This window comes from Gossypium raimondii, chromosome 4 (assembly GCF_025698545.1).
Source record: "Gossypium raimondii isolate GPD5lz chromosome 4, ASM2569854v1, whole genome shotgun sequence".
Classification (NCBI taxonomy): Eukaryota; Viridiplantae; Streptophyta; class Magnoliopsida; order Malvales; family Malvaceae; genus Gossypium; species Gossypium raimondii.
Genome location: NC_068568.1, coordinates 2758639 through 2785569, shown reverse-complemented (window position 1 = coordinate 2785569; position 26931 = coordinate 2758639). Strand labels below are relative to the sequence as shown.

The 26931-nt window shown below is 35.1% G+C and overlaps 2 protein-coding genes across 3 annotated transcripts; both read left to right on the top strand.

Annotated features, from left to right (window-relative positions):
- Positions 1–9799: 9799 nt before the first annotated feature.
- On the top strand, positions 9800–10640 carry LOC105780433 (organ-specific protein P4). Its single transcript, XM_012604762.2, has 2 exons — positions 9800–9897; positions 9989–10640. Exons 1-2 carry the CDS (start codon positions 9853–9855, stop codon positions 10385–10387), a joined length of 444 nt encoding a protein of 147 aa, XP_012460216.2. The 5' UTR covers positions 9800–9852; the 3' UTR covers positions 10388–10640.
- A 10492-nt stretch (positions 10641–21132) lies between these two features.
- Positions 21133–26718, top strand: LOC105779538 (SWI/SNF complex subunit SWI3D). 2 transcript variants are annotated; one of them, XR_001129032.2, is made up of 8 exons: positions 21133–21632; positions 22380–22918; positions 23348–24010; positions 24218–24381; positions 24459–25147; positions 25483–25667; positions 25761–26212; positions 26350–26718. XR_001129032.2 is itself a non-coding variant. In XM_012603331.2 (7 exons), exons 1-7 carry the CDS (start codon positions 21203–21205, stop codon positions 26133–26135), a joined length of 3045 nt encoding a protein of 1014 aa, XP_012458785.1. In that variant the 5' UTR covers positions 21133–21202; the 3' UTR covers positions 26136–26718. The 2 variants fall into 2 exon arrangements, 1 of the variants encoding a protein (XP_012458785.1); XM_012603331.2 differs by having other exon boundaries at positions 25761–26718.
- Positions 26719–26931: the final 213 nt, after the last annotated feature.

Sequence of the window (26931 nt, the reverse complement as noted above, 5' to 3'; positions counted from 1 at the left end):
AGACACAGTTTGGTAAGTTTATTAAGCAGTTTCAGAGTGATTGGGGAGGAGAATACCGTGGTTTTACATCTGTTTTGGAATATCAGGGAATTATTCATCGATTGACGTGTCCGTACACTTCTGAACAAAATGGAGTGGCTGAGCGTAAACATCGTCACATTGTTGAAATGGGTATTACGTTATTGGCTCATGCAAGTTTGCCTATGGAGTACTGGGGGTATGCGTTCTGTTGTGCGGTTCATCTGATCAATCGACTTCCTACTGTTGTGTTTCAGGGCAATTCTCCGTTTAAGGCACTTTATGGTAATGATCCAACCTATGATCATCTTCGAGTTTTTGGCTGCTGCTGCTATCCTTATTTACGTCCGTTTGTTGGTCATAAATTGGATTTTCGGTCTCAGCCGTCTACATTGTTGGGTTACAGTCCTCGTCATAAGGGGTACCAGTGTCTTTTACCGGATGGTAAGGTTATTATTTCGAGACATGTCGTGTTTGATGAGCAGAGATTTTTGTTTGCTGAGTCTAGCCCTGATAAGTCTATGACGAAGACCAGTCAGACTAGTTCGAATGTTGTTCCCATTATGTGGCCCACTGTTTCTTCTTCGTCGTCTCCTGTGCCTTGTGTTGTGTCACCATCTCTTCAAGGGTTCCAGTCTCAGCCTAATGTTTCTACTTCAAATACAGATTTGGTGCAATCTCATGCTCCTTCGGATGATGTTAGGTCTGGGTCGGATGCTCTTCCAATTTTACATGAGTCGGCTTCACCAGGTGATTTTACTGATCATCCTCAGTCTATCTCAAGACTGTCTGAAGGCATTTCGTCTTCATCTGACAGTCAAGTTAGTAGACCACCTGTGGGTAATACTCACCCAATGGTCACTCGAGCTAAAGCGGGAGTTTCCAAGCCTAAGGTTTTACATGTTGAGGCTAAAGAACCTTCTACAATTGAAGAAGCTCTTGCTACTGCTGAGTGGCGTGCTGCTGCGCAAGATGAGTATGATGCTCTTATGCGCAATTCCACATGGGAGCTAGTTTCAGCTCCGTCTAATCGTAAGATTATAGGATGCAAATGGTTGTTCAGGATTAAGAGGAATTCTGATGGTACTATTGCTCGCCATAAGGCTCGCTTAGTTGCGAAAGGCTGCTCTCAGGTTCCAGGTTGTGATTTTAAGGAAACGTTTAGCCCGGTGGTAAAACCGACTACTATCAGAGTTATTCTGTCTATTGCTGTGTCTAGGGGGTGGTCCCTTCGACAGGTGGATGTGAATAATGCGTTTCTAAATGGAGATCTTGATACTGAAGTCTTCATGCATCAACCTCCTGGTTATGTACAGTATGGTTCCGATGGCAGACCTCTGGTATGTCGTCTGAAGAAAGCATTGTATGGTCTTCGTCAGGCTCCTCGTGCCTGGTTTGAGAAGCTAAAAGGATTTCTAGTATCTGTGGGCTTTGTAGTATCGAAGTCTGATGCTTCCTTGTTTGTTCGGGTCGTTTCCGGTTCAACGTTGTATGTTCTCGTGTATGTTGATGATATTATTGTGACCGGTGATGTGCCATCTGTTATAGAATGGTTTGTTAAATTGCTAAATAGGGAGTTCTCGGTTAAGGACATGGGCGATCTTCATTATTTTCTTGGGATAGAAGTTACTCGTTCTTCATCAGGTTGTCTTTATCTATGTCAGAAGAAGTATATACGTGATATTCTTATTCGGTGTTCGATGGAAAATGCAAAGAGTGTTAATACACCGATGGTTAGTTCCTCTTTCTTAACTAAAGATGGTGGTGAGTGTTTAGAGGATCCAACTGAATACAGGAGCCTTGCTGGGGCACTACAGTATGTCACTCTTACGCGACCTGATGTTGCATATGCTGTGAATCGAATATGTCAGTTTATGCATTGTGCCACTTCTGTCCATATGACGGCTCTAAAGCGTATTTTGAGGTATCTAGGTGGAACGATTGAATTTGGGATTGTGTTTCGTCCGTCAACTAATCTGTCCTTAGTTAGGTATGCTGATGCAAACTGGGGGTTAGATTTTGATGACCGGAGGTCTACTACCGGGTACTGTGTTTATTTCGGGTGTAATCCTGTGTCGTGGTGTACAAAGAAACAACAGGTTGTTGCTCGGTCTACTGCTGAGGCAGAATATCGGAATCTTGCTGCGGTTACTAGTGAGGTTACATGGCTTTTGTCGTTACTTCAAGAGTTACATGTTCGGTCTTCTAGTATTCCAAATATTTGGTGTGATAGTTCTGGTGCGGTTGCAGTTGCTACTAATCCTGTTCTTCATTCAAAGTTTAAGCATGTTGAATTAGATTTGTTTTTTGTTCGTGAAAAGGTTGCTGATGGTACTGTTGCCGTTGGCGAGGTTCCGGCGTGTGATCAAGTCGCTGATGTTCTCACTAAGCCACTTTCACTATCGATTTTTGCTCGGTTTCGGAATTGTCTACGGGTTTTGCCTGTGGGGAAGATGGATGAATATTAGAGTATTATAGGTTGTTAGTTAGTTATGTATCCGGTGAAGGTTGTTGCTCAATATGGAGCGGTTACTCATGCCTATAAATACTGAACATGTGTATTCAGAGGGAAAAGATTTTGGAATAAAAACAAACAAAAGAAGTTTTCCATTTTATATTTCTCTGTTTGGCTGGATATTTCTCTTTATTTTTACCAAATTCTTTCACAAAGTCAAACAACCAAGACAGGTCTTGGCATCGACACTGCCAGTAAGGGCACACACTTAGACTTACAGTATTTGACTAATATGCAAACTGTTGGTCTGAAATAATGTCGAAAACTGTAAGCTGAAGTAATGGAGATGATTGAGCAAAATGACGGGCTTTGTTTAACATCGTCAACTTTTAACCTGCAAAAGAGAGCCAGTCTTTGACTGTAATTATGAACATAGCAAATAATAGAGAGAAAAACGTTTCAAGTTTAAAAGAATGGAAACTTCAGCACACTTTCAATTGTTGCTGCTGGTTGATGCTCCAACATCCACATTGTTGTCTCTAGTGAATGTGAATTGTTTAATGGTAGATAGTTTTTAAGGTTGGATGGTTTAATTATTTAATTATTTTACTATTTATATTATTAATAAAATTTTTGATTGAGTTGGTGTCATGGGGTAATCGAGTGTCAACTCCGTTAGAAAATTACTATTATACCCTTTTATTGAATGTCTATGATTATCATTTTGATGGTTTTTTTTTTGTCTTTTCATACTCTTATACAGTTTTAAAATAAAAGAACTAAAAATTAACATGTCTAAGGATAGAACCTATGTTTAAATTAAAATTAATTCTTTATCACTACACTAATAATAATTTTTTATAAAATGGCTTTATAAATATATTTATAAATCTCAAAATAAATAAAAAAAATTTAAGATAAGTTTTCAAATCAATCAAACTAATCTCCACGAAACAAGGGATTCGCTTTGCTTGATTTAGATTGAATCAATTTTAAAAATTTTGTTGCTCCATAAGATGGATATTCAAATATGAGTCAGCATATGTCCACAAAATCATCTAAGTCATTACCCTTTAACTCTAAAAATGACAAGATATGTTGCCTATCACATTAATGTCGTCTTAGTACAACCACTTAAAAAACTTGCCTCAACCATAGAACATATACCAAGATTGAACAAGCATTTCATATTTTAAGCATAAGCCCATCTTTATAAAGTAACATTTAATTCATCTTATTCTACCCAAATCTCATTAAGGGTTAGTTCTCTATTGTTGTTGCAGTCGAAAAATGCTTTTCAAAAGTGTGGTTGAAAGTTAAAGTATTCTATTTAGCCATGATAATAGAAAGTAAAAATTTAGGTGAGGTATATGATATTTAAATAATTTAATATAATGATATAAAACATAAATTAATCTAATTTTTATATACATTTTAAATAGTTAATATAAATAAGAGTATTTTGATCATTTTCACTCTTAGACGCAAAAGCCAAAAACACTTAAATCCTAGCTTTTGCTTGTGGGTAGAAAAACACTTTCCACTGCACTTTTGATTACAAAAATTAAATATTCTTCATTGCTTCTGTGGTGTTAAAAGTATTTTTCCACCGCAATGGAGAACGCAGCCTCAAATCAATTATCCTTAATATAAGGATATAAAATATTACAAACATATCAAATAAGAATCCTTGAAAAGTAATCTTACTTAATTTAATCTTTTCTTCAGTAATAAACACAAGATTGACTGCACAAAATCCTCAAAAAGATGCAAACAAATAATTAAAATATTTTGATTAAACATGCCAACAAATAAGCCATGTGTGGCACAGTGATTATCGTAGTGTCACTTGCATTTACACATAAACAGACACTTCAAAAACTTGGCTCAGCAAAAACAACACAAGAACGATTGACTAAGATGCTCAAAAGCACAATATCTTATCTATAAGTCTCACCTTCAAATTTTTGATAAGCATCCCCTTCAAATTGTTTTTTTTTTTGAACAATCTCATTATAAATTCTAATCATATTTGCTTTTTTGATACAATGTTTAGAACTACCCATAGCCCCTCCCCAATCCATAAAAGAAGGATAATGCACTTCAGCACACTTGAACCCACATCCTCTTACATTAATAACAATGTTCAAACTAATCGAGCAAAGACCCAATCAACTCCCCTTCAATTTTAAATTAAAACAATTTCAGTCAAATTTATCAAATAAAAATCTCCATTATCCTCCTTAAAATTAAAATCTCAATCATATCTAGTTCCATTTACATACGAAATTACCTACAGATGTTACCTACATACACTTTATGAAATAATTAACTCAAAAACATGATTCAGCAGTTAAAACAATAGTAAGTATTTGTTTGATAACCTATTATCAATTGCCAATAAAAAGAATATCTTTTCATGAAAAATGACACTAAGCTAAAAACAAAATGACCCCCTATCAGGTTTTCAGGAACATTTGTCAATTTCCACAATTACCAGGAAATATGTTTTTCTTTTTTGCTTCATTCGATCTATTCTGTTGTAAAAAACAAACAGAACAGCGTTCAAAAGTTTAACATTACAACATTCTAAAAGAAAACACATTCAATCACTAACAGGCTTACATTTACATCAAAGCAATAGCTCACCACCAAGCTTTAAACATTTCCTCATGAATTATACCTGCAATCGCCAAGGAAGATGCCATTTCGTTTCCATTCTTTTTTGCCATCGAAAAAACAACATTTCCTACCTTCTCAATGTCTCTTTCAATATCTGCGAAAGTTGCTTGAAGAGACCATAGTCTCATCGACTTATTTGTACACCAATAAAACACCACTAATGAACCAAGTTCTATAAATAGATAATCATTTAGCTTCCATTTCATATCTAAAAATACATCCAACGCTACCATCACCGCGCTAATCTCTGCCAAATTAGTATCATTTGTTGCTACTGAACTTGAAAATAAAGTTCTTGCGACTCTCTCATTATCTCTCAAGACACCTCCACAGCTTGCTCTATCCTTGTTTATAATTCATTAAAGTTATATAGTTTGACTTATGGTAATACCACTGAGTATGAAATACTCAGCGTACGGTTGTTTTCGTGCACAGGTCAGTAGAAATCAAAGGTCTCGATTTAGCATCCAGATCAATCCTAATTTTAGAGACAATTTGGTGATGAAATCTTTCTTTTGGTAAAAGTGGCATGTACTTAGGTGTTATATAAATTATGTACTTAAGTCTTGTAACTTTGGTTGTAAAATGATGTCTAATAAGGATTATAAGTATGAAATGAAATAATATGGCATATTTGGTAAATGTGGCATGAAACTAAAATGAAATTATTAGTTCAATTAAAAATTATTTATGAATGATCAAATAGATAAATTGTTAAATTAATGTTGTAGGCATAATTAGGCATGTTTGATTGTGGAGATGTATAGGTTGTTGTATTGGTTGCAAATTGGTTGTGGTTTGAAATTGCAGGGAAAGTTAGATAATTATAAAGGGGATTATATTGAGTTTTAAAAAAAAATTCGGAGCACTCGAACAAGTCCCGATTCACTTCTAATACATGCTCTGGGCCTCGAAGGTCCATGAAAGAGACTAAATCATTAAATTATAATATGTATGTTACTTATTTGTGAATTTAATCGTAATTTATCTGATATATTTGGTAATGCCTCGTAACCCTATTCCGGCGACGGTATGGGGTTAAGGGGTGTTACATTCTCAATGTCTCTTTCAATATCTGTGAAAGTTGCTTGAAGAGACCATAGTCTCATCGACTTATTTATACACCAATAAAACACCACTAATGAACCAAGTGCTATAAATAGATAATCATTTAGCTTCCATTTCATATAGAAAAATACATCCAATGCTACCATCGCCGCGCCAATCTCTGCCAAATCAGTATCATTTGCTGCTACTGAACCTGAAAATAAAGCTTTATCCCTCAAGACACCTCTGTGGCCTGCTCTATCCTTGTTTGCAATCCCACAAACATTGAACTTTAAGCATCCATGCAGAGGAGGGCGCCATATCAATGTAGCTGGTTTGGATTTAATTGAATCAATCCTACACCTATTCTGACATATCCACCAAAAGTTCTCCTACAACATTAATTCATCATAAACAGATCTAATCCACAGCAGTGCCCTCATCTTTGATTGAAAAAATAAATTTTCCATAGTCATCATCCTTCTTTCAAAGACTATACCATTTCTTGCTAACCATACTGTCCAGCAGGTTGCCAAAATAGACATCAACCAAAAACTTTTCCTAATTTCAGCCATTTTCATGTTATTACACAATGAATAGAAATCCTCAAAACCATCTACCTGATTCCAACAAACCTCCCACCAATTGAATATTTTAACCCAAAACCTTCAATAAATTTACATTTGAAGAACAAATGGTTTGCACTCTCTGGAACTCTTTCGCACCATGGACAACTAATCGAGAATGTTTTGAAGATTCACCCTTCTTTTGACCAGAAATTCCTTTATGGGAATTCTGTTAATAGCGAGCATCTATAGAAAACTTTGCACTCTTGGTGGCACCTTAAGTTTCCATATTTTATCAAAAGCAAAATTTATATCCTCCCCTCCATCCATTATCAATAATTCAGAACATTTTCTTACCGAAAATTCCCTATTTCTATCGTGTGCCCAACAAAACTTATCCTCCACATCTGGAACTAACACCATGCTACTCACCCTCTCTACCAATTTGCTAAGCATCACCTCCTCTCTTCCCAATAACGATATTGTAAAGAGGTCGTTCCATTCTTCTATACTAAACCCATATTTTCTCATAAAATCAGCTGTCGTTCCTTTCTTTTGTCTTGCAAGGTGAAATAGCCTTGGAAATTCTTGTTTTAATGGATGATTACCATACCATATGTCCATCCAAAACATCGCCGTCCTACCATTCCCAATTCGCCAACAAAAAGAATCCATTCCCATCCATTTAGACACATTGGCATCTTTAGAATTCTCAACAATACCTCTCTACACAGTTGACATATCTTTTGGATGAGTCGTCCTAAAACACTATCGTTGCACTTTCGACCCATACTTAGCTAAGATGACCTTACACCACAACGCTTCTTTTTCGATCTCAAATCTCTAGCTCCATTAGCTAATAAAGCTCTGTTTTTTATTCCTAAATTTACCACACCTGCTCCTCCATTCTCCTTTGGCTTACATACTATATTCTAATTTATCTTAGCCATCTTCTTTTTCCCTTCCATATTTCCCCAAAGAAAATTCCTCCTTATCTTGTCAATCTTTTTTATTACTGTCACCGGAGCTTGGAATAATGACATGAAGTAAATCGGTAAAGAAGACAAAACAACGTTGATTAACACTATTTTCGCAGCCCACGAAAACGTACGCCACTTTCATCCCGATAATTTATTTTTGAATCTTTCTACAATAGGGTCCCAAGTGGCTATTCTCTTCGGGTTCGCTCCTAAAGGAATCCTCAAGTAATTGCTGCCATCCGAAATAATGTTTCTTGTTTCACATCGAAGCCCACTAAGCAAGATTTTTTTAAAATTAATACTAAGACCCGAAAAGATCTCAAAACACCGTAGAATATACTTCGCATTGCTCACCTCTTTTTCATCCGCGAATTGTAGATGAGTAAAAATCAGACCAGAAATAACATTTTGAAGGCCTTCGATTAGCCTCATCTCCTCAGCTTTGTCCAAAGCTAAATGAAGAACTTCTGTCACTAAAATAAATAAGAATGGAGATAGCGAATCTCCTTGACGAAGACCTCTACGGAATCTGAATTCATTGGTAGTTGACCCCTTAATGATTACCGCTGCTCGCACCGTAGATATGCATTCCATCACCAAATCCTATCTTGAATAACACCAACTCCAGAAAATCCTATTGAACGCAGTCATAAGCTTTAGAAAAACCTAATTTAAAAATTAGATTGCCCTCTCTTCCATCTTTCTTCTTGATCGAGTGAATTATTTCATTTGCTATTAAAATCCCATCAAATATTTGTCTTCCTCTGATGAATGTCCTTCGAGACAACACCTTTGACACAATCTTGTACAAAGAGCTCACCAAACAAATTGGCCTAAAATCTGATATTTCATTTGGATTTTCTACCTTAGGAATGAGTGTGATAAATGATGAATTGATACTCTTCTCAAGCTTGCCCGATATGAAAAAAAAAATCATACATCAATCCAAATAGATCCTCCTTTAAAATCTCCCAACTTTTTCTAAAAAAAACACAAATTAAAACCATCCGGTCCAGGTGCTTTTGATTCATTGCAACTCCAAACAGCCTCTTTAGTCTCTTCCATCGAAAATGGTTCCTCCAATCTCAAAGCCCATCTCCTCATTAAGCATTTTGAACTTCAAATCCAATTCCATTCTCCACTTTCTTGCAGGGCAATTAAAATAATTTTTGAAAAAATTGTACAGTCCCTCTTTCATCTCTTTAGGTTCCTTGTACCAGTGACCCCCAATTTTCAAGCTATACACCATCTTTCTTTTAGCCTTGATTTTAACTGCTCTATGGAAAAAAGCACAATAAGCATCCCCTTCTTTTAACCATGTCATCCTTGATTTTTGATGCCAAATAGATTCTTTAAATTTTATTGCTTCCCAAAGTTCGACGTTCAACTTTTTTAATTCCTCCGTTTCCTGCTCCGTCAATTTTATGTGTTCGCTAGCTTCATCAATCTCCTTTATCCTACTTCGCTTTCTATAATTCTTTTTTCCAAAACATTGCCAGCATCCACATTCTATTTATTGAGAGCTCCCTTGAGTTTTCGCAATTTGCCCTTTTAAACTATCCATTTCTGACCATTAATCCTTCTCAATTAATCTCTTACAGTCTTCCTTTTTAAACCATGCATTAACGAACTTGAAAGGTCTTGGTCCCTAGTCGATTGTTTCATTTACTTTATGTTATGTTAAGTAACTTATTTTTTAGAAGTTTAATAAAAGTATATAATCATAGTGAAATATTGCAGTTCACATCATCTTTCAAACATTAATCATACCTTCAAAAACAATGTATTTCATAAAAACTTTTATATATAAGATACTTAAGAGTAGATGTCAAGCTAAGCTAATTTGATTTTCCATAGAAAATTTTTAAATAAAATTTACAACAACCAATTAATAATATAAGAATAATAATACTTTATCTCATTACTCAATTATTAAGTAAGGGACAAAGGAGATAATAAAAAATAATTTCTCTACAGAATTATGATGTTAGTGAAATATTAAAGAATTCGTGATTTGTTTTCTATATATAGGGAGGGTTATTGCATATTGAGTCGAAGTTGATATCCAACTATCACTCTTTAGGTTTATTGCATTAAATAAATCATGAAATCTTTCCTTCCTTTCTTTGCATTCCTCTCACTTCTCCTGGTAAGCTCTTGCAATTTCGTATGTATTTGTACATACATATATATATTGTTAATTTGTATGGTTAATTACATATACTTTCATATGGATTCAGTTTGTAGACACCATTGCAGCAGCTAGGAAAGACGCTGGAGAGTACTGGGGAGCTGTAATGAAAGATCAGCCTATGCCTGAGGCACTCCAAGAACTTGTTCGGATTGAGGCTGCCGTTGCCAACCCCGATGAGAAAACCAAGTGCCATACATCAGGTAACATTGAGCTTAAGGAAGAGAAGATTATTGTTAATGAGGACTTCGAACCAAGGCCAAACATTTCAGCTTACGGTGATGACGCTAATCTAAAAGGAGATAAATCATCATCTTTTGCTGAAGATTTTGAACCGAGACCTAACATTTCGGCTTACGGGGGCGATGATGCTGGTCTTAAAGGACAGAAAGAATCATTCACTAAAGATTTCGATCCACAGCCAAATATCTCCGCTTACAATAACTAATTAAAAGCGAAACCCAAGTACCATTGGCTTAGACCCACATCTTCCATTAATTTCGTCATCAGATTGTGTGTGAAGCTTTATGTTTTATATTTGTGAAAAAAATAAGTGGGTTGTTATGAATATCTATGATTCTGTGACCACTATCATTACATTAGAATGGCAAAGGAACTGTTGGTGTTCGTTGTAATCTCAGCTTGTAACATCTCTTTCAGCACTCAATTTCATTTAAGGATATGCACTTTCTTTTTCTTTCTTTTTTGATTCAACATATTGGGATCTTTGTGACGTTAACTCTTTGGAACATCAAATCAACTATTATTGCAACAATTATTCCATGCTGATTGTCAATTGAGACAGAGAGAATAATTTGCAGGTCTACAGGATATATAAAAGAATAAGTATAAAAATAATAATATATATTTACAATACGATATTACATGTGACAATTAACATGGCATATTATTATATGTTTCAACTACTAAAATTTAGGTGAACTCTATCCATTATCGTTGTATATAATGGTAAGTTATATTATGCTCTTAAAAGTGATATTATAAGTTCAAACTTTGGAGACGACATTATTAAGAGGGATCATGAACTCCGAAATAGAAAATAATAATAAAAAATTGAGGTTTACTCTACCAACTCTTGCAATTAATGCCATCCTCTAAAAATGGTCGGGCTATCCGCTTAAATCCAAAAGTTTGTGCAAATTTTGGTAAAAATATTAGGTTAAAAAAATGTGTTTGAGCAAAAAAATAAGCTCGTTTAAAATACGTGGAGGCTCGAGCCCGGCCCGACCAGACCCATTTTCTAAATTTATATTATATAATATTATTTTAGATATTAAGTAATTTCTACCACTTAAAAATTAAATTTATAGTAATAAACAATACTATAATATAAACATGCTAAAAATGTTAAATTGCCTACATATAAAATTTTAATTAATAAAAAATAAATTATTAAGTATTAATTTAAAGTAACATAAATATTTATAAAAAATTAAAAATAATATGGGTGGGCCTAAAATAGGCTTGAGTTAATCATTTACAAATATAAATAGCCTTGGTCAAAATTTAAGTCCATATTTCGAGTCAGGCCAAGTTTGGACAAATATAAAATATGCTAATATTATATTCAAAATGTAACACCCTATACCCAACCCGATCGCTAGGTCCGGGGACTAGATGCTACACTAACCTGAATGACTTAATAAGTACTTTTGTTTCTAATTTAATTACAGACTAAAACATTTTAAAATTTGAAAATCTAACTACTATTAAAACTCGTACAAAACTGGTGAATAATTCTTACGACCTTGGTTCCAACGTCTACTTACAATCTTTAGATTAAGACTCGAAAATGGATATAGTCAACTTAAACCCTAAGGCATGGACTTTACGAGTGCCCCTCTATATACTTGAACAGCTACCACGCACCACTTAACTTTGGTGGAGTCTAACATGGTCTCTCTTGATTCTCAAGTCTTTTTCTAACATGCATTCAAGCAACAATTTTATAAGTTTCGCAAAACTTAGTGAGATTTGCACATAACTTTATGTAAATCTGCATGTATCTTAAGAAATTAAAGTGTCTGGCTCAAAATTAAACTCCCTAAATTTCGTAGGAGGATTTGTGAACTCAGTTGGCAAGACTAGTGCCTTAGTTACTTTGAGTCATTCATTGGCGGACATAATCTCTGATTTGGCCATGACCTTGATTTCTCAATGGGGTCTCACCCCATCTATCGCTAATCTATATCCTTAATATTCATATTCATTACTCATGATTGGCGACGCTCAGTGTTTACCCAAATAATTGCAGTAAACGTGGGTCCTTACCGAAATACGATCCCTTTCTAATATTTTGTTTTCCTAGGGGAGCGAGCACTTCCAATGCAACCCCCATAGCACCTGTTTTCTCAGTCTATTCCTTAGAGAGACTACATTAGGCTTACGGTTTCTACCTTTGGTAGATCAACAAGATCCTTACCATCTTCGTGGTCCTGATGGACCTCCATTTTTCATTATTATCTGACAGACTTTACTGGCCATTCAGCCTTAAGCGTGCATTTTCTCCCACATCGATTCTTATCGGCCCACCCAATTTTTCGGCTGACATTTTGTCAACTTACAAATTAGGATTTTATCCTTTCCATCCTCCTCTACATCTTCTTAACCAAAATGAATTTTGTGACTTCTCAGGCGGACTCTTATTGAAGAAAGTCATGATTACTATCTCGTTTAAGGAATTTCTCCCTCATTTCACACATGGCTAAGTTAGGACGCTTCTTAGGCTCTATTCGTCATTGCCCTTGGCGAATCCCCTAGGTATCCAGATATCTTGTGTTCCCAAATACGCCAGTCCATCTTGTTAAATGTTTGGTCACTCAAGTCCCTTTGCGACTCCTCCTTTATACCTTGGTAATTTTTTTGGTTAATAAGTTACGGACTTTACATGCCGCCATAACTAAGTTATGTTCTTACTCAAGAATTCCCAAGTCCATCATGTTAAATGTTTGGTCACTCAAGTCTCACATTTTATATCCCGGTAGACTATCTCGTGTTTACTGTCCCTATGGACTACCCCTTATTTACTATCCCAGTAGACTTTACTAGTTGCTATAGTCGAACTATGGTTTTACACCTTATAATTCTCGTGTTTATTATTTCGAAAGATTCTATTAGTTGTCATAGCCGAGCTATGGTCTTACAGTTTAAACCTCTTTGAGGTGTCACCTCAAAGGACTTTACCACTGTCGCGATGTCGCCCCATAAAGCTTGTTGATTATCACTGCGGTATTGCTCTATGGAACCTAAAAACAGTTGTCACGGTGTCACCCCGAAAGACCAGTCGATATCATTCCATTCCTTATTTAACCTTGATGCTCGAACACCACAGTGTCCCCTCCGCAAGGCTAGGAGTTTCGCATATCATGACTTGCACCCAATAATAGCGTATGGTGAAATATTAACGGAATTCCATTTCCTTGTCCATTTGCCCATTCCTCCAGTTCGCCATAACTACTTTAATGCTTGAACACCGAAGTGTCCCCTCTACAAAACCTAGAGCTTCGTACATTACAGTTTGCACCCAGCGACACCGTATGGCAGTATACAGAGTGTCCATTCCTAGTCCTAACTTCATCTAACCCACTAATAATCTCTCATTCATACCCCACCGTTTAAATATGCAATACATGACAATCATGAACGTATTATCATAGAGTACGCTACTTTTCAAACATAAAATCTCAACCATTTCATACATACTGACACACTAATGGATATTCATATACCTACTCAACCTTATGCATGCTTAGCATTTACAACCAGTAGAATTCATACATCATCACAATACTCAACACATAATCATGCCAGCATACAACATTTCAGGGATGGAGTACAGATACTCGCCTTGCTTTATTATCCTTGACAGTTTAGCTTGTCCTGACAGCTAAGCATGACAACCATTTACCGGTTAAACTAAAGGTGTTCAACCCTTAAAACCTAGAATCCATAATTATTCAGAAGCTTTTAAGAGTTCTTACTTTACTTCTCTTTTCAATCTGCAAGTACAGAGAGGTAAGAAAACTTACTAGTTGTTTAATTTCTCTACTGCCAGACTTCAATTTACACGATTACTACGACATACGGAGATTTTTTCAGTTATATCCTATTCTTCTTCAGAGAGATTGAAGAAGATTATGCTATGGTGGGATAAATTGGTAGATAGAATTGAGAGGATTATGTCTCTACACACACCTATTTATATACTTCTTTGGCATGATCTTCATCGACCGTCACAACATTTCATCCATAATCATTTTGTCTCCCACTATAGAACCAGATGGTTCTCACCTAACTAAATTAGAATTGAAGTCCAACTAGTCACAATTCAACCCTTAAAAATTTTAAATTTCTCAGTGGGGTTCAAAAATTTGCTAATCCTTTCAATTTAGTCCTAACCTTCCTTAAATCTTGGGTTAATAGTGTAACACCCCTTACCCAGTCCGATCACCGAACCTGAGTAATAAGATGCTATAAAAAAACCAAACAATTACATACAAATTATAATTCAAAATCTCAATTAATTATCAAACAATTCATAAATAATCAAGTTAACATGTGATTCAAACAATTTCGGGTTAATATCAAGCTTACAAAAGCTTAAAACCAACTCAATAACAGACAGGGATCATTTTGAAACTAAAACAAAAAGTTGGGAACAATCTGTAAATAGAGGTCACACGGTTGTGTCCTTTGGCCGTGTGGAAATGCTAATGCCGTGTGGGATGGGATACATGGCCGTGTAGATAAACCATGCAACAAACTGATGTCATGTAGAGTTAAAGTCACATGGCCATGTGAACAACCGTATACTCTCACTAAGGTCGTATGGGTCAAAAGTCCAAATATTCTAAAATGTGTCACACAGCCGTGTCGTTGGGTCGTGTATCAGACTGTGTCTGTGTGCACCAAAATCACCTAAAAACTTATAAACCATAGGGTCGTGCCATAGGTCCGTGTATGGCACTCAGCCGTGTGTACTTGGAATTACCTTTTAATGCAAGATTTCTACCTTAGCTCACTTAAGCAACAAGCAATCGTTCTAAACCACATTCAACCAAATCAAAAGCATCTAAATCAAACCAAAATCATCATTTAAAATAACTACCCTGAGTACCTAACCAATATACCACAATTGGCAACTCAATTCACAATTCAAAATCAACCAATTTATCACATTCATCCATACCAATATGCCTTCAAGGCACCTCAACAAGTTCAACCAAACGTATGCCATTAAACCTTTTTTAATACATAATGAACCACTCAAGTTCAATCACAAATCATACACCAAAATTTACCATTCAATACAAAATCAACAATAGCATACCATTATTCATCACTTTCAACTAAATACCAATCGACCACATCACCTAACATATTAGCAAATCAACCTTTAGACCATGAATCACATATACCAAATTAATTTAGTAAGACATTAACAACATAACCTTTCTCATCATATACATAATCTCCAATTACCAATAAAATACAAAAGGATCATTATAGCCATAAAACATCCTAGGTACATGCCAAAACCAAAATGAACACATCACTAACACTTGAGTTCAAGATTACCATTGGATGCTAAGTCGATGATCAAATCGTAAGGTACCTAACCTGTGTACGAAAAATAAAATCGAGCGTTGAGTATAACTTAGTGGTATTTCTATAATCCAAACACTATAACATAACATAAGACATTTGAGTAGCATAAGTTAAAAATGCATGATGTTATTCCATTTAATATGTCATCTAACCATTTCTCGTATTCTTGGATCAAAACAATTATAACTTAGCAATATCTAAGCATGACCAACAACTTGAAATACCACAAATATACATTCATTTTCACATATCACTTCCATTTACTAACTATTTGTCATTTCAATATAAATTTCATATTTCTATTGATCATTCAATCACTTGAATTTTGAAGACTTATCCAACATCAACATTCCAATTATAAATATTCCGTTTTTATCATTTATTCAAATATATGATAGCATTGATAAACTCAACATGTCAATTTTTTATTTATATAAATATACACATTTCTTCACATATGTTCAATTTAGTCCACATGAACATAAATCGACTCAAATTAATCCATTACATCTCATAATCACAAAGTGTCTCACCTTATGTTCTTACCATGCACAAACAATTCAATATGTAGTAATTTAGAAGTAGTTCGGGTTATAGAAACTCAAACTGTAAACTCCAAGCTATTCGTTGACGACTTTGCCTTTTCCTTTCTTTTTTGAGGAATCTAGGTCGATGTTAATAAATTGAGGGACTAAGTATTGAAACCCTAGGAAAACCTCTCCCACCCGTTGAATTCCTTGAAGAATTTAGTGAAGGATAGATTTTGAAGAAGATAATGCCTTTTCTTTCTTTTTCTTTTCACTTTCAACATGTTTTACCTTATTTTACCTTATTTTATTATATATTTATTATATTTTCTTCAATTATAAGATACATTGTTGTCCACTATAAATCCTACAATGGTTTAATTGCTTTATAGGTCCCTTAGTCTTTTTCTAATTAATGATTCCTTAAAAATTACACTTTTGACACTTTTATGATTTAGTCCTTGTACCCTAATTAAGCACTAATTCGATAAAATTACTTGACCAAAATTCAATTAACTTCTAATATACCTTTATAAATATTAAATAAAAATATTTAAAGGTCCATTTATGAAAACAGGGTCCTAAAGCCACACTTTCTGATACCACTGACTTTTGAGTCGTTACACTTGTACCTTAATTAACTATCAATTAAAAAAATTATTAAACAAAAATTTAATATATTTCTATTCTAGCCTTGTAAATATTAAATTTACGAACAAGTTTACAAAAATTACGTTTTCGAACTGGAGTTTCTAACACCACTGGAAACGGGGTTGTTACAAATAGAAATAGTCGGGTGTTACACAAAACCCGATTCAGTCTAACCCATGAACATCTTTACTTGGAAGTAATAGTTAAGGCACCCAGTCACGAAAAAGTTAGATTGAAAGAGGGAGATCCCTTGACCAATTATATTGTAACATCTGTGTTATGCCTCAGAGTTAGGTACAATGATATATTGGGTTAGGAAATAGTAGGGAATTTTTGAAATAGATAAAATAAGAATTTTAAGTGTCAATTTAGAAAACAGTTAGAGTTGATAAGAAATTAGGAAATGCTTATTAGGTGAGAAAACTTGATTTAGGACATTGACTAAATTATAGGAAAATAGAAATTGATGGGGCAAAAGTGAGAAAATCAAAAGTTTGAAATAATTACATGGAATTGGTGGAAAAGGAAGAAGGACTAGGGGTGAAATTTTACAAAAAAAAGGTATGATTCACATATTATGAAAAAAGGTAAAAGACAAAATGGTAATTAGCTAAGTTAGATAATTATGAAAACATATGATTAAATGATGAAATTGTTTTGAAATGGGATTGGTGGATTAATTTGTAAATTAATAAAAAAATTATTAAATTAAGAGATATTTTAGTGGAATTGTGTAGAAAATTGAAGAGAAAAGATGAAAATCATTCATCTTTCCCATTCCCATGCCACAACCATTTTTCTCCACCTTTTGGACTTTTGTTTTTATTACATTTAGGTCCCTCTACTATTTTTGAACCTTTCTAAGTTTATTTCTTCAAGTTTCTTTCATGTTTCCTTAGCAAAATTAATATAGGAGTTTACTGGCTACCTTAATTTCATGAGAAGAGTCTTCATAGATGTATTGAAGGAGAGAGAAAGTAAGAATTAAGTTGTGATTTCAAGTGACTAAGGTAAGAGATGATGAAATCTTCATGACATACATGTTTATTTCAATAAAATAGCATAATAAAGTTATTTGATTATGGTTTTAACATGAATATATTATATGTTTTGATATGAAATTGAAGAAAAGAGAAGAAGTGTGAGGATCAAATTGAAGAAAAAGGAAAAAAGGTGATCAATGAGTAAGAAGAAAGGAAACCTTATTATCTAAGCTTTGGTTGTAAGTACTTTAAGAATTTTGCCTTGTTTAGTTTTAATTTAGCTAAAATTATGCTATTTAGATGTTTTAATTACTCGTGTTATATGAATTTATGAAATAATTGTTGATGGAAATCTCTGTAAATTATGTATATTCTATTTTATAATGTGAAAATGAAGTAATTCATACTCTTGGTGAAAAAGTGACTAAATTGAAAAGAAAGCAAATATATCATAAAAATTTGAAATGCTAAAATGGGGTTTATATGAAAAATATTAAAGTTATGATGTTATGAATATTAATTATGTGATGAAATCTACAAGTTTGGCATATATATGATAGAGGACTAAATGGTAAAAAGTGACAAATTACAGTGTATCTTTTGAAATGTATTAAATGCTACAATTCTTGGAAGTAAAGCCCATGTAGACGAGATGTGAACTATTAGGATAAAATGACATGCCATTAAGGATATTTAGTGCGCCCTTTGTTCTATTAGCATTTTAGTGTCCTCTGTTTCAATTGCGCTACTGTGCCCTCCGCTCTGACATTACACTTCGGTGCACATATGTTCTGTTAATACACTTTGATGCAACTTTGCATTTGTTTCCATATGTTCTAAATGTTCTATTTAGTCTACAGTGGGTTATTGAACAAAATGTGGTCTAAACGAACAGAAATGTAACATGGTAAGTTATTGTAAATGTTTGAAAGGAAAAGATTGAATTAATGATGGTGATGAACAAAAATTAATATATATAAATGTAATGTGTAGTAATTTATATAACTAATATTTTTTAAAATTCTTGATGTACTTACTAAGCTTTCACCGGCTTAATGCGTTTATTTTTAAGGCGTAGGTTAAAGATAGATTTGGAAAGTTAGAACTGAGGTCGTGATCAGCTCATCTCATCACATCGCCAAGCTTGGAGAAGAGTATGACACTAAATTTTGGTTTAGTTTGGCATGTACATAGGCTAAATAGTGTGTGAATGTGATAAGTGTCAAAAGTAACATATTTTAGCCTAATTCTATGTATCTTTGGGTGATTACGTGGTGTTAGTTGTGAATTATATGCTCTTAATCCTTTAAGTTCATGTTTTGAAGCTTGATAGAGCATTTGGGAGCAATAAAAGCAAAAAAAAGAGTGAAAATCAGAACATTGGAGAAGTCCGGAAGTTGCACATGGGCAACAGAGTTTTACACGACCATGTAGGCCACATAGGCTTGTAGGGCATGTGGATTTCAGGAACCATGTGTGTTGATAGCTAAAAGTTCTATTTTTTAGGTTTTTGGCACTTTAAGAAGGTATAAATAAGATAATAAAAAGGAAAGGCAGCAGCCGTCATAGAATAGCACAAAATTACCCAAAAGAACACAATTAAAAGGGATTTCCAAGCAATTCGCCATCAAGATTCAAGAGTCTAAGTTGATTTCTAAGAGAGTTATCATGGGTTTATTTTATTTCAGTGGTAATATTATATTTTTGGTGTTTCTTCTTGCAAGTATGAACTAAATTTCTAAATACATAGGGGAGATGAATCTTAGGATGGATTCTATTGTTTGATTTCTAGTTTTATGCAATAAAACCTTAGTTCTTTATTTTCGATTATGAATGCTTAATTGTTATTGGGTTGATAATTCTAGAGTATTAATCCATGTTTCATGTGCATGAGTTTGAGGTTGAATAGACTCTTTTTATGATTAGATCTTGCATAATTGGACGGAGTTGCATGCAATCCTAGAAATAAGACGACATAAATCTATTGGATTAGAGTCAAATCTAATATGGAGATCCATAGAGCTAATTAATGCAATAATAAGGGTTTTAATTAGAAAGAAATTTCAATTAATCAAGCTAGAGTTAGTTGCTCTTATGCTTGAAAGAGATATTAACATAAATTAGGGATTTCTATGGATCAAAGAACTAAGAACAAAAGTTGCATAAATTAGATAGAGAATTATATATGAAATCTAGGTAGATTCTTAACTAGGAATTGTTGTCACTTGATTGACATTTGATTATTTTGTGATTTATTTCTTTGACGCACTTGCTAGTTAATTTAGTTAGTTAAGTTTAGTTTTAATTAATATTTTGAATTATTAGGTTAAACGATAGGAAGACGATAAATACTAGTAATTGTAGTCCTTAAGGGAATGATATTTGTGCTCACCATAACTATACTATTAATTGATAGGTGCACTTGCATTAGTCGATATATTAGTTAGTTTAGTGGACATTAGAATGGGTATGAAGGACCAAGATAAAAACTTTGCAAACTTTATAAATTCTGAGAACTTAAACAGAAACTCAATATGCTTGTGGTGTATAATAATAAGTGAGTGATATGAATAATTTATATGCTTAAATTTAAATTGGTTTGGTTGCATTTGAAAGTTGTAGCAGGGACTTAGAGGTAAAAGTTATAAAATTGGCAAAGAAAACTTAAATTTTCAAATAAGGACACGATTCTCGAAATTTACTCAGGCCAACCACACGGCAGTGTGGCAGACACGGGCTATGACATGGTCGTGTGAATACTGGAAGCAAATATTTTTGGAACCGCACGGTTCCCGAGATCCACATAGCCCGAGGACACAACTGTGTGCCCTATTTTTCACAATAATCCTTATCTAACCTTAGAATATTATATTAAATGCAAATATGTTTTTAAAAGAAATTATTGAGCTCATCCCTAATCTTGGCAATTAATTAAAAATATTCAATAACTGATAATTTCACTTTGAACAAAAAATCAAAGTCTATTATTCTGACAATCAATGTAGCATTCCTATACTTGATTCGATTATAGTGCCGAGTACAAGGGTGTTATATATATGATGATTAAGAGATGTTCAATAATCTTAAGATATCGTTCAAAGAGAAACTATTGGGATCCATCGTTATGTCACAGACAACAAATGATTCTTATCATTGTGATTGGCGACACCATAAATAAGGTTATTAGGATTGATTATAATATTGATAGTGGCTCTAGAGGCCATTTTGTTCGAATGGAAATTTTCAAGAAGTGAAATATGAAGCTTTCAAAATTCAAATTAACAATACAGGGTCTAATAGCAAAATTTGACCAAAACAATAACAATAATGGGCCACAGCTGAGCATTTCAAAATGCGGCCCAATTTATAACTACAATAATGCACACTATTATGCTTTCGGCTCAAATCAACCAAATTTTACACTGAACCGACTGAAAACCCTTTTCCCCATAGAACCAAACCCCGCGACCCGTGATGGAGGAGAAACGCCGGGATGCGGTTAACTCCCCGGCGGAACCGGAGCTGGCATCAACTCGCCGTCGGGGTGGAGCGCTGAAGAGAAAAGTTAATTCGCTTTCCGGGTCTAGTTCTTCATCAACTCCGTCGAAACGGGTTACTCGGGAGAAGTCAAACTTGATCTCCCACTCTCCCGTTAACCATTACGGTCCGTTAACCAGGGCTCGCCAAGGGGCCCCTAGTGGAAACCTAGCCTTGGGTTCGAGTTCGGGATCGGGTGGCGCAAAGCTTGAGGAGACGAATTTGGTGAAACAAAGTGTAAAGGCGGAAGATTTGGAAGAATTAAAGGCAAGTGAAGAGTTGGAGGCTTTGGAAGCTAAGATTGAGGCTGATTTTGAGGCTATTAGGTCTCGTGATAGTAATGCGCATGTTGTTCCTAATCATTGCGGTGAGTTTTTTCTTTTCCCCTTTTTCTTTTCCTTGTTTGGTTGATGGGAAAATGGGCAGGAAAGGGAATGAAGGGTGAACTTTTTGTTTTACAGCTTTAGTGATGTGAATTCTTTCTTGGGAGGTAGTGAATTGGAGAAATTATGTGGAAATTTTTTTCGTTTTCTGTTGATTTAGAGCTCAATTTAGTTTGTATTGTAGTTTTTTTGTCTCAATTGTGGAAAACAAGAAAAAAAATATTGAATGTGTTTTCTTGAATAGTTAATTTGAGAGTTTATTTCTTTATTTTTTTCTATATGCTATATGAATTCCAAGTCTTTTTTATGGTATTCACAATGAAATGGTACATAAGTATTCATCCAGTTTGTTCTGCTCATTTCTTATCAGCCATGCATGAGAATTAGACCTTGCAATATTAGACACGATATGCAAAACATAAGTAAAATATTACACAGAACCAAAAATAAAAATAAAAAATCCATACTACACAAATACATGAATGTCTCAGAATCCACTTAAACATGATTATGACATAGGAAAAAACACGATTAGGTCACAGTACTCAAGCTGCAATGAAAATGATGATCTTATTTTCATTAGCAGAGAGCAAACTAGGGCTAATAATTGACTTTATTGGAAGCATCTTATTTTGAAGCTATAAAGATTGAAAAAGAAGAAACTGAACTATTAGATTCTTTGGTGTTTCCTCATGTTGGTTTTTGTATTCATCTTCTCTTTGTATTTATAGGATGGTTTTCATGGACAAAAATTCACCATCTGGAAGAGAGTATCTTGCCTTCTTTCTTTAATGGGAAATCCCCAAATCGTACCCCTGATGCATACAAGGAGATTCGCAATTGGATTGTGAAGAAATTTCATGCAAATCCAAGCAAGCAGATTGAGTTGAAAGATCTGGAAGATCTTGAAGTCGGTGACTTGGATGCAAGGCAGGAGGTATTGGAGTTCCTGGACTACTGGGGTTTGATTAATTTTCATCCATTCCCTCCAGCTGGTTCTGCTGTGCCTAATCCCAATGGGGATGGGGATGGAGATGGGATGACAGAAAAGGATTCTTTGCTTGAAAATTTGTTTCACTTTGATGAAATTGAATCACGCCCACAAGTTGTTACCAAGCCTAACCTTTCAAGCCCATCTCTACCATCTGGGCTACTTCCAGAATCTGCGGTCGCTGAGGACTTGATGAATCCGGAGGGGCCATCTGTTGAGTACCATTGCAACTCTTGTTCAGCTGATTGCTCTAGGAAACGCTACCATTGCCAGAAGCAGGTTAGTTACTGAACACTGACTAATAAATAATTGTATGAGCCTCAAATTATTTAGATCACTATGAAGAGAAAAATAACTGCACTAATCTTTCTAAGTATCCTTATGGTGGTAGCCAATGTTTCTACATTTCCTGCATTGAACTCATACATGCTTACTTCTACGAAATCAATTTGTATGACATCTTCAGCTCAAGCCAAGTGATAAATAAAACTGGAAATCCACGAACTTTCTTTGCTATTGATCTTTGTCCAACAAATAAGAAATCAGCATAAATGGTTTGCGCCACCTGCACGATCTGATATGCACGGCTTTCAATCTTTGAATAATGTGAATGATTAAAATGGAAAGAATAACTAATTTAGTAAATCTGTTTTATTTATTGACTTATTGTTCCGTTCTTTATGATCCAAGTATGTTTGTATTTGGCAGGCAGATTTTGACTTATGTACTGATTGCTTTAACAATGGGACATTCGGTTCTGGCATGTCTTCATCGGATTTTATTCTCATGGAACCTGCTGACCCTGGTCTTAGTGGCGGCAAGTGGACAGATCAGGAAACCCTTCTCCTTCTTGAGGCACTTGAACTTTATAAAGAAAACTGGAATGAGATTGCAGAGCATGTTGCTACGAAAACAAAAGCACAATGCATACTGCATTTCGTTCAAATGCCAATTGAGGATGTATTTTTTAATTGTGATGATAATAACATAGACACGAATTCAAAAGAAACTGCTGGCCCAGCTGCCATGAATGATGAAACAACTGTCCCTAAAGATGTCTCGGAAACAACAGAGAGTAAGACTACTCAAGAAGATCAGGCCCAGACTACGCCGATGGAAACTTCAAAACCTGAAGATGAAAAAGAAGTCAGGGGTAGTGAGGAACCATCAGAAACCAAAACTGGAACTGATGCAAAAGGTGTTAAAGAAACATTAAAACCAGAAGATATGAATGTACGAAAAGATGGACTAGAAGCAACTGAAAATTGTGCCCTTACAGCAATAAGGGAGGCATTTGAAGCTGTCGGTTATAATTTAACATCCGAAAGCAAACTTTCATTTGCTGATGTAGGAAATCCTGTCATGGCATTGGTAAGTTGAATGCGTAAGTATTTAGTTTAGGTTTTATTGATTGATGTATATGAAGGGAAAACTGAGTTCATTTACAGATCTAAATTTATCCATTTTGTACATGGCTTCTGAAATAGTATTCTCATCTTCGACTTATTTCACCATTCATCATTTACCTCATCTATTTGTTGGTGATATGGTACAAACATAGTGTTGCTCCATTTGCAGGCAGGATTCTTTGCACATCTGGTTGGACCCAACATTGCTGCTGCTTCATCCCAGAGTTCACTTAAATCATTATCTGGTACTTGTCCGAACATTCAACTGGCTGCCAGGAACTGCTTTGTTTTGGAAGATCCACCAGATGAGAAGGAACCAACATGTTCTAAGAGGTATGTTAACCTATGCCAAGCTTATATTTACTTAGCAATTTTGTGAACGTTATCTGATGTCAGTTAGAGACACACAGTGTCGCCAATGATACGGGTAATCGGGGTGCTCAGAATGTGAAACACTCGGGAGACGAAAGCCTCAAGGGGGATCAGAAAAGTTCATTGAGCCACCATGGTGACGAAAACACTGAAGTCTCTCTTCGTGAAGAGAATGCGACATCGCCTTCACCCAATGACCTAACCACGGATAAAAAAGAGTCAAGCAATTTTGCCACTAATGAGGAAGATAAAAAAGCTAATTTGAATGAATCCAGCATTATTAATCAATCAAAGGATCATCAACCAAGTGTAACAAGGGTATCAAATAACTTAACATCCCAGGTTCTACCAAGTTCTCTAGAGGAGACAGGTGGGAAGGAAACAGCTAAAGAACCTTCTCAGCCTCCAAAAGCAGTGAAGGAAGTAGATATGTCTGGTTCTGTTCAACTGAAAAAGAATGAGCCTTGTGATGCTGCTGCATCAAAGCCAGTGGGAGAGCTATCGGAACCAGCAAATGCATCAGAAAATCTAGAGACAGCTTCCTGCTCTCCATCCAGATCAAAGAATGAGCAAAAAACTGTTAAACCAATCCCTGATGGGGAATCTACGGAGCCTGCAGATGCATCAGATGATGTTCAACTGGTGTCTGTTTCACAACCATCTGAAAGGAGTGAACCTCCACAGCCAGTCACATCGAATTCAGTAAATGAAAATGGAGTAACGACAGGTTTCTCTCTTTTCTTCTATAAATATCTTGTTAGAAAGTGGAAGCCGCATTAACAGAATCTAACTCTACTGCAAAATGCTTAGCAATATCTTATGGGAATATGTAGGGATAGATAGCGTCTGATTTAAAATATACAAAGAAGGCTAAAAGGAACAGTTGGTTCTATAAGGTTGAGCGTTTGCTATCTTTATTGGTTTTACATAGAGCAGCTAGGAAAATTGAAACTTGATACATAATGTTGTTTCTACTAGGTTCTGTAGAAGTATGTATTCTAAGAACCACCTGCTGGCAAAATGCATAGATCAATTTTGGGTGTATCTTATTGTTCTTTGCAGACAAGATCGAAGAAGGTAAAAGCAAGAACCATGACTCTACAGAGAGAGAAGATAATAGTAGCATTGATAAATTAAAGAGAGCTGCAGTTACAGCACTCTCAGCAGCAGCAGTGAAGGCAAAACTTCTAGCAGACCAGGAAGAGGACCAAATCCGACAACTTACCACATCATTAATAGAAAAGCAGGTAGGTTAGTTGCTAAATATATGCACTCTGTTTTTCCTATGCACATCCAACTGGAGCAACGTCTAACGTTTTAGAACCTTTAACTCAATCTAGTTACATAAGATGGAAGCCAAATTATCTTTCTTCAATGAGATGGAGGGAGTCGTAATGAGGGTGAAGGAGCAATTGGACAGGTCAAGGCAAAGGCTTTACCATGAGCGAACGCAGATAATTGCTGCTCGACTGGGCTTACCAGCTTCCTCCTCTAGAGCAATGCCGCCACCAAATGCTGCAAATAGAGTTGCAACAAACTTTGCAAACTCGGTTGCAAGGCCTCCAATGAGCATGAAAGCCCCAAGACCACCATTGTCGAGACCCATGGGTTCTATGACCCCTACCCCTTCCAACCCATATGTATCCAATACAGTTGCAGGGAGTTCAATTCGACCTGGTAGCCAAGACAATCTTTCCTCCGTTGGAACCAAGTAGTCTCTATTCATATTACTTGTGAATAGAATTTTTCAATCCATTCTTATACAAGGGTCATCCATCTTGAGATGCATCTGGTTAGTACCCCCTTTTTTTATTGTTGCAGTTTCTGTTCTTAACGCTGCCAGTCATCTTGGGTGCATTTAAGAACTTGAGAATATACTCAAGCTGAACTCATGGCATATTCATATCTGATGTTTTCTGCTAATTCCAGCCACACCACTGATTTATCTCCGGATACTGCGGCCTATATTACATAATTGACTGGCATCATATCATCATAGGAGGAAGGAGTAGATGGTTATTGTTCTCCCTTCAATCCTAATCTAGTCAACAACAGTCTATAGCCTATGTCTAACTTGGAATTTTCTTCAATGCTTTTGTCTTTTTGTAAGTCTAGTTTGTAGTTGATATTTTGAGACCTCAAATGAAGAATTTAGGTACTGCAAAGTTAAACATCCGTAACCATACCAAATTCTTAGGTCATCTTTAAGGTCAGATATAACCAATGTATTCTATATTTATGGATGAACAGATGTGTTTTTGTTGTTACAAAATGGCGTAAATCTCTTGGTTTGAAGCTCCCTTTTCTCACCTGTAATGTCTTTCTTTAGTGTCATATATCCAACTACCCAAATTGCATAATATGCCTCTCCAAGAACACCACACAGCAGAGGCGGGAAAGTTATATCTGCTGAAATCAGGCTGCAAAATAATTTTAATTTTCTGAAAAACTGATATTTTCTTATGTTTGATTGTATGAAAAATATCCTTTGATAATTTTTTCTAAAATAAT